The 9,692-nt window shown below is 34.7% G+C and overlaps 1 protein-coding gene across 1 annotated transcript in view; it reads left to right on the forward strand.

Annotated features, from left to right (window-relative positions):
- Nucleotides 1-9,692, forward strand: part of LOC136039840 (midasin-like) — a gene marked incomplete in the record, with an annotated part of 305,680 nt that overhangs the window by 281,314 nt on the left and 14,674 nt on the right. The window contains 4 exon segments of the mRNA XM_065723761.1: nucleotides 438-671; nucleotides 2,561-2,714; nucleotides 3,746-3,966; nucleotides 7,194-7,470. Of these exon segments, the coding sequence (XP_065579833.1) occupies nucleotides 438-671; nucleotides 2,561-2,714; nucleotides 3,746-3,966; nucleotides 7,194-7,470 (886 nt within the window).

A 9,692-nucleotide genomic window follows, 5' to 3' on the forward strand; every position in this document is an offset into this window, starting at 1 on the left:
AGAAGGCAACAAAACTATGACCCCGTCCTCTCTTTTTCCTGTCACTGACAATTAAACTCAAGTGCAAGAACGTCATCCTTAGCTTATTTCCAGTTTCTCATTCTTCGTAATATTATTATTTTCTTTTTGGTTTTCACTATGTCTATTCATTGTTTATAAACTATATCAACTTTTCCACAGATGGATTTAGTACAATTATTTGTTACCGAAGTATATTTTATAATTAAGAATAATCAAGATAATAGTTGCCACTCCTGAACCAGGTACAATTGACAATTTTTCTCTCTAGTCAGTTTTTTTCTTTTTTTTTTCTTGCTCTGGGCCGTGATTCATTCTTTTCTAGGTTGCAGCTACCGCTGCAACCTTGATATGCAACTCCTTGGTTGATTTATTTGCATTTTTTTCCATTTTCTACAATTGATCAATATATATTACAGGAAGAGGAAGGTGGTATTGAAATGACTGATGATTTTGAGGGAAAGCAACAAGATGTAAAACCTAATGAAGACGGTGAAAAAAGTGATGAAAGCGAGGATGAGGATTTAGACAAGCAGATGGGTGAAACAGAAAAGGGTCAGGACAAGTTAGATGAAGAAGTTTGGGGGGATGAAGAGGAGAATGAAGCGGATCAAGAGGAGAAAAAAGAAGAAGAAGGAAAGGGTGATGGCAAGGTGAATACCTTCTCTGTAGTAGATCTATCTGGTCTAAAGGACTTCTCTCGTCCTCGAAAATTTAAACCATGGTGACTTAAGAAGACACTTTTTTGTGTTTTCATATTTTTAACCCCTCACTACCCTGAACAAACCTCCTATTACCATTAGCACGACATCCTAATTTTGTTAACTTTATTAAATTTTTGAGTGGCTTTCCCTATCCTCGGCTTAAAACAAAGAAGTTTTTTGTCCTCCTTCGGAGACCGTGGAAGTAAACTAAGGATAACTAAAAGGTTAGACTTATGCAGTAATTAACTGTTCAATCAAAAATAATTTAGTAAGTCTTTAAAAGTACTAAAAGTGTTCCAATTTTTTTTATGTTTTTCCCATGTATTAAAAAATTGTATTAAATATTGTGTATTAAAAATCCCGTGTATTAAGTACTTAAAAATTCCCTCGTGCATAAGTATCCCCCCAGAAATCCCTCCCCCCCCCCCCCGAGGCAAATCTCCTTCATTGGGGAATCGAGTCCGTAAATCGAAATAAACTGAATCTATAACACGACTATATTAAATTTTTCAAACGTCACGCTTTCCGCAATAGAGTTAAACCTATACTGAATAGAATCATCCTCTACCTAGTTGTAATACCCTACATAACTCTGTCTACAATTCCATGTCTATATCTTACAATTATATAAATTACCTTAATAATTATTTTGATAACACATACGAAGAGTCGGAAAGAGGTATGCAAATCAAAATCATTTTAAAATGAAAAATCCTCCCCCCCGCAGAAAGCTAACACTATAATAATATCCAATATCTGTCTACTAATTAAAATTTAAAAAGATATGTTGTAGTATTTATTTGGATGTCTTTTATACATTCAATTCCAACTGAGTAAAACGATTTTGAACAAATAATTTAAAATGGCACACATAAAGTAGACGTATATGTAATAAATGTATTGTTTATTTATATAAAAATTATAAAAGTCACGTGTATTCAATAATGATGTTAATGTGTCTGTACAAAAGATGTTTTAGATACATAAACTAAACCAATGCTGTGAGATTCGGTCATCAACTAGTTGATTAGACACATTCCCGGTATGAAGGTAAAGAAGAAATTCTTTAGAAACTTTCCATTTTTAATTTTGAATAAGAATGACAATTACTGCTACTACTACTAACAATTCATTGCAGCACCAAGCTGCCTGAGGTCAACACAGCTGCGCACACTCCTCTTCAACCTCAGTGTCTTCAAGACTTCACTCCTTACTTATAAATATATAGGCATTATATCCCTTAAGAAATAATTAAGAAGTGTTGTTGCTGATGTACCTGTAAAAACTAAAGTTCGAACAATGCCGTTAAAAAAGAATTGAATTCACGTGTTTCTAATATACGGGCTAAAGAAATGACTCATTCTGTCCGATTCCCAAGGTAGTAAAACTCTCAGATTTATATGATTTTCACATGATGGTTTTACAGGATTTTTATAGTGAAAAATGTACAAAATTACAGACTAAAAGTTGGATAATATGGTTTCATTTTCGAACATAATCCATAAATCTGCATCAAGCAGTCTGAGCAAGATTTACTCTTCAAAATTTGTTGTTCCAGTCAAGGCTGCTCTCCCCAATGTGTTCTCTCCCTCTGTCTGGTGCTACCCTTAATTTTGGGCATGACTGTATCGTCCCAATGGCTATTCCCCATTATATATTGATTTTCTCAGATAACAAATTAGTCGTGTCTCACTTTATTTCGTTGATATTTTTGTCTACCCTTCGTTCTAATTGCGGCTTATTCATTATCTTCACTCAATAATGTCTTATACATGGAATTAAAGTAAATTATGGGTGAATTGTCTACATGATTAGAATCTTAAAAATTTATGTTTTAGGAAGGTGAATCCCAAACTGTTGCTAAAGAAGACGCTCCTGAAGGTAATGACGAAAAGGACAAAGATGAGCCGAAAAATGATAAGAAGGAGGAAAAAGAAATTAATGAACTTGAAGAACAAAACCCTGATGATGATCAAATTGACCCATATCATGGTAAGGACCTTTTTAAGAATGTTGAGCTTAAAGTAAGCTTACCTAATAATTTCATTGATTATTTAGTTTATTGAGTATCGTTGTCGGAGCCTTCAGCATTAAATGCAGTAACGAGGATGAACAACATGTTGTCCAGTTTAAATGTCTAAAAAGAACAGTAAAGAAGACGGGGGCCATAGATAAAGAGATTCACACTCGTATTGGATAGGAACTTTAGACCTATTTGGCATTCATAAAATTAATATGACAGGCTAAAATTTCGAGTCTTCAAGAGGGATGGCGTCCCAGTTATTCTGTACGGAAGAGACTGTTGGAAGCTAAATCAGCAACAGAAGAAAGGACTTCAAGTTTTGAAAAAATTGCCTGTGAAGAATCCTCAGCATAATCTGGACACATCGTGTCTTAAATCAGACATTACGCCAAATGACTAGACCACCTCTATTCATGGACATATTCAGAACCTGAAGACTGAATAACGTGGTATTCGGTGCATGGAAGAAAGATGACCGGTCACCGAAGTTCATCTTTTAGTGGCAATTTACGGAAACGTCGCAAGGGGAAAAGATCTCACTAAAGTAAACATACCACAGGGACTTACTAAAGCAAACACGTTCATACACGCTGGGAAGAGGATATGGTAGCAGCGTATTTGAAGGACGAGTAGCACATTTTCGCAAATGTCTCGGGTGCCTCTGAAGGCACAAGAAGGAGTAAGATAAGGAGAGCAAAGTTTTCTATAGCATAAGCTTGCTTTGGGTTTAACCAGCGTCAACTCAGTATGTTTACATTTTAAGGCTCAACGATGCTTACCGTAGGGGGTTACAAGCCGTTTTGTTGTCGCTTCAAAATTATCTGATGCCTAAATTAACCACTTAAACCTTCTTGACAAACGCACCTTATCACTTCCTTTTTCTTCCTTTCTCTCTCTTTTCCTCTTCTTCTTCCTTCTTTGAAAACTTATTCCTTCAAGAGAATTAATGTATTCTACTGCATTGAAATCTGCTTTGTTCTACTTTTTATCATTACAATAGGTCAGCAAGGCCCTGAACCAGAGCCGGAACCTCTTGATCTTCCGGACGATTTGAATATAGACGGTGCTGATCAAGATGATGACAACGAGGAGGCTCCTGAAGACCCGCCCCAAGAAACTCCTGAAGTTCAGAGCAGAGAGATTGAAGATACAGCTGAAATGGAAGAAAGCAAAGAATCGAATACAGAAGAAGAAAAAACGCAAGATGAAGAAATAGAAAGAGTAAGTTCCTTTTCTTTCAATTTGCATCAGTATCTATGGCTGTTACTATCCGTTCAAAACCAAATCTTGAATTTCATTGCTCCTATTTTATAAATTTCTTTAAATTAAACTATGATGATGGAATTTCGTACTTAATATAAAAATAAATCGTTTTTATTTCATAACTTCTAGTCTTGAGTATAAACTGCCTCTCTCTCTCTCTCTCTCTCTCTCTCTCTCTCTCTCTCTCTCTCTCTCTCTCTCTCTCTCTCTCTCTCTCTCTCTCTCTCTCTCTCTCTCTCTCTCTCTCTCCTCTCCCTCTCTCTCTCTCTCCCTCCTCTCTCTTTCTCTCTCTCTCTTTCTCTCTCTCTTTCCTTTTATTTCTCCCCCTCTCTCTCTGCATTCTCCTCCCTTCCCTTCTGCAACTTACTTGCACGAATGTTCTCTTTATTCTGACTTTCCCGAAAAAAAAAAAACTGTAAAAACTGATATCTGAAAACTTGAGTCAGGCTACTAGAGCTAAATCGTTAGCGTGATTTTCCGTCAGCGATTAAGGATTAAGACTTAAAGCTTATTAGAAACAGCTAATAGAATATTTATTGTGTAATCTTATCAAAGAAAAAAACTAAATACTAAAACAATAGAAAGATTACTTTACATTCGGAAATCGACTATTGGAGTTTGGGCTGTGTAGACTTATTGCTGGGCCGAGACAGCACTTCTATTTGGCATTTTTTATCATCATCAACCAACTCTTGATAATAAATACAAAAATCCTCATATCGACTAGAATGCTGCTTTGAATAATATTTAATGTTTAATAATAACGACGAAAAAAAAAGACTTGAATCAAAAAAATATTGGAGGAAAGTGCTAAAGAAGTTATCTGTTTATGTAAATGCTTTTTTCCATGACATAACAACTGACGTTTGATTTCTTCTGTAGCCAGATAGCATTTTATTCGTTTCAAAACTTTTTCCAAACAAAACATTAAGTTTCTCCTGCCCTTCCTCCCTCTTTCCTTCCTCCCTTTCAAATCGACTAGAATATTTATTGTTAAAAAGAAACAATGTTTCATTAATATCGTTACTTCTTGTTTCTTGAAAAAAAAGTCCAGTTTATCCCGTCTTCTGAGCAAAACACATATAATAAAAAAAAAATCCTGCATCATAAAATTTCGAAAATATCTTTCTATTCAAATCTCTTAGTCATTCTTACTTTTAATTTCATCCCAGTCACCTAATTTGTGGATATATGCCCAGTTTATATATATATATATATATATATATATATATATATATATATATATATATATATATATATATATATCCAAGTTCCTTGGATTTTTTAGTTAGAATAATTTTGTGTACTTATTTCTTATCAACAATGCGCCCATAGTGACAAATAATGCCAATTAAACAAAGAAAAAAAAATTTTTTAACTTTTAATTTCATCCCAGTCACCTAATTTGTGGATATATGCCCAGTTTATATATATATATATATATATATATATATATATATATATATATATATATATATATATATATATATATATATATATATATATATATATATATATATATAAATATATATATATATATATATATATATATCCAAGTTCCTTGGATTTTTTAGTTAGAATAATTTTGTGTACTTATTTCTTATCAACAATGCGCCCATAGTGACAAATAATGCCAATTAAACAAAGAAAAAATCAATTTTTGGATGCAATTCTGGGCTGTATATGCAGATAAGCTGGTAGCAACTTTGAAGACCTAACAAATATACATTTTCTGAATGTAATGAAGTAAGGATTTTGTTATTGTAGGGCTAAGATCAGAAATGGGGGCAAACTCCATGGTTACTACATAAAATCTCTTGAATCTTGAAATCTCATTAAGAGTAGTCTACAGAAAGTACTGAGGAACGTAGCAATTAACTAAGAGTGACAATACATAATATAAATTTAGTCTTTCCCAGGGAGGACCAAATTTGTTATTATTTTGTTATTACTGGGCAATGTAATGAGAAATTGTTCAAAAAAAGAACATCAATGTACCTCAAAGGATGTGCGAAATTATTCGGTAGAAAAATCGGAAGGAGGTCCCGACCTCCTATGCATGAATATGGATATGGAACATGTTTGAATGAGAAAGGAGTCGCGCCTAGTTTGAAAATTATTATAGTACTTGATAATGTCAATTTTCTTAAAAAAAAATTATAATAATATTGGAAATATTGAATATTGTCTGAAAGTAAATTATGAGAATCAAGATCACTCTTTTTAGGTCATATCTGCTGCACCAAGACATTTTATTTAATCATGTATTGTCAACACTGCTGTTAAATATTTATTGTGACTGATCTGTGTATCAGCCACATGTGCAGAAATTTATTTTGGAGGGATTACGTTTGCTAAGAGGCTAGGGAGGGTGGGGGTAAAAAAAAAAGGTTAACTGTAGGAATATAAAGGAAATCTCTGTATTTTTGAGAGTTAAAAAGATGTCAATGGCCTCCTGCATGTGCTTGATCAGAAACGAGCACGCTAAGTTTTTCGAAGGATTGGGGAGGGTGACATTGCTTTGATCAAGAATAAACGGTAGGTGAATAATATGGAAAATATAAGATATATTAGGAAAAGTGCAATAATCATGGGATTTGTGTTTTTTTTTTTTAGGGGGTGGGGGTATGATTCCAAAAATTATCTAGCTTACTTGTCTGGTCTTAATCCTTGCCGTGGCAGTTGTCCAAGCTATATTTACAAAATTATTACTCTTCTTTGCAGTAAAACTAAGAGTGTGATTCATGAAAATTAATCTGTCAAGCTATAATAGTATATGTTCAAAAATTCATACATCTAGCGGGAATAACGTCAGATTTGGTATCTCCAATAATATAAGAAGGAATGAGAAATACAATCAACATTAAAGTCCGGTTCATGTAAATCGTTGTCGGATGGAGCATAATAAAACTTTAGAATCCAAACTCTCTTTCGTTTTATATATTCGCCAATGTTTTCTTTTTTTTAAAGAATGTTTTCTAAATAGATGATTTGGGTTCTCAACTCTTTGTACTAATAGTTTTAATTATAAAGAAATCTTCTTATGAAATGTCTACCTAAAATGGCAGTTGAACTTACGACGTTATATAGCTGTATAAAGTTACTTATGCATGAATGTATTTTTGTTTTTCTTTGGCCAAGCAAAGAAAAGAAGAGAAACGATAAGAAAAATATTTAATTACCAGGATGAAAATAAGCCTCCAGAAGAGAGTCCAGAAGGTGAAACGAATGACCCAGAAGCTGATGGCGAAGAGCCTGAAAAAACTAGCGAAACGGCTGACGAGGAGAACATGGATTCTGCCCAAGCAATTGCTTCCGATGATAAATCAGCTGAATCAGAGACTCAGGCAGCTGAAGTACCTTCTAAAGGTTCTGCCGATAATGTACAAATGGAGGCTGATGCAGAGGCAGAGCAAGGGGGTGCTAATGAAGAAGAGGCTAATAAAGAAGCTGAAGGGATTGGTGAGTGTCTGATGTTGTTTTTTATTAATGTATTTTGCCCTTCTATAGCTGATACACTAAAATATGATCCCTGATAAGCTGCTGGAGTTCTTTCAAAGCAGAACTGACATTAGGGTGAAAATATATTTCTTTTCTGTCATTTATAGCGAAAAACTAGGAACGTCTTCGAAATATGCTGTTAGAGAAAATCCAACAAAATATCCAACGTGGTTTTCCGTAAGCTAATTCATAGCTTCTTCTGCAAACATTAGGCAAGCACCCGTAAACATAAAATAGCCTCAATTGCCTAAAAATTTTGCCTACTGGCCTTGGTGCAAGATCTCTTTTTGAACTAGGTATGTTACAATAACAACAAAATAGTATGCTCTTGTATTGTGTTGAGAAAATTAGAGGTGGATCGAGGGGAGAGAGCGCGTGCCCCGGACGGCAAACAAGCTAAAAGCTAGGCTATAGAAAAAAAACTTCCTGAAAAAAGAACTAATTGAATTTGAAATTATGTAAATTGTGATGCCCGAATGTTTTGTCAAGCATAATTACACGTTTTTAACAGCATTTGGCCTTTCTCTCTTATTTTGCTTTAAAGTTTTATTTGTGTATTGATGATGATAAGGGCTGTTTAATGGCCGTGGACGAGGTTTAAACGGTTGTCTGCTGCCCAGCTAGTTAGGTATCCTAGGTAGGTCCTCCTATTCTTAATTTTAAGAGTTTACAGGGGGCACAATTTACTAGAATGTTGGGAGGCAAAAGAATTTTTTAAAGAAGACCCAAAAGAGATATCTTTCAAAATCTAGGGTCTGGGTTGATTACTCATTTTCCCATATAAGTTGTCCGGTTTAGGGGTTTGGGAAAACCACCACTCTATGGAAAAAACTCCAGCAGACGTGCCTAATGACACAATCGCACTTTATTTTTGTTTAATCAGTAGAAGCTTGTCAAAACCGGCGGATAATGGTAATAAGGATCCTTCGTATTTGGGCTTTGACGTGCTTAAAGCGTTAATCACTAATAATACTTAAGGGAGACACAGTTCTACTTTTCTTAATCATCTTAGATTTGAAGCATTTCACCTTTACAGGTGTGATCTTTTTCAGTTTTCCTGTAAAGAAAGGAGAGAAAGTATGAAGAATTGCAAAAGATAAAAGTATAATAAGGAAAAAAGAGGCAATAAAAATGATAAGAAGAGGCGGGTATGACTATGAACTCTTCGTATTATGTTCAAGCCAAGAGACCTTAAGTTTCCTGTATAGGAGTTTCGAACATGCTGATTCTAATAGTGTACTTAGTGTTTCGATCTGTCACTATTTTTTGGAGCTATGGGTTATTGTATTGCTTAGTTTAGGACATGATCGTCCTTATTAGGTTGTTAGCTACCGCTTTATGTACCATGGTTTTTTCTTTAGTAGGTTTAAGCCATCTCTACAGCTATGATACCAATGAAACTTACATAATCCCCATTTCTAGTTAACCGTACCCATCCCTTATGTAGTTTTTTTAGTTTTATTATCATGTCTTAGGTGTAAATTATATTTTGAAGTCTCCGATGGTACAATGGTAGGTATACCCATTTGTCACGTGGGAGACCGAGATTTGACTCCCCGTTGGAGAGAACTTTTGATATATTGAATTTAAAACAATATCTTCTAAATTTAAAATTTAAAGAAGCCACAGGGTTCAATTCTTTTGGGCTTGAATTCGCTCTTTACTATAATTATATGTAACCTGTTTTTATGGCACTTGGTATTAACCAAGTGACATATAGCAATCGCAAATTCTGTCGATCTGTTTGTCGGTCTGTCTGTCGGTCCCGGTTTTGCTACTTTAGGCACTTCCAGGTAAGCTAGGACGATGAAATTTGGCAAGCGTATCAGGGAACGGACCAGATTAAATTAGAAATAGTCGTTTTCCCGATTTGACCATCTGGGAGGGAGCGGGGGGGCCGGTTAATTCGGAAGAAATAGAAAAAATGAAGTATTTTTAACTTATGAGCGGGTGATTGGATCTTAATGAATTTTGATGTTTGGAATGATATTGTGTCTCAGAGCTCTTACTTTAAATCCCGACCGGATCTGATGACATTGGGGGGAGTTGGAGGGGGGAAACCTAAAATCTTGGAAAACACTTAGAGTGGAGGGATCGGGATGAAACTTGATGGGGAAAATAAGCACAAGTCCCAGATACATGATTGACATAATCGGAACGGATCTGCTGTCTTTGGGGTAGTT

This window comes from Artemia franciscana, chromosome 2, assembly GCF_032884065.1.
Source record: "Artemia franciscana chromosome 2, ASM3288406v1, whole genome shotgun sequence".
NCBI classification, from domain to species: domain Eukaryota; kingdom Metazoa; phylum Arthropoda; class Branchiopoda; order Anostraca; family Artemiidae; genus Artemia; species Artemia franciscana.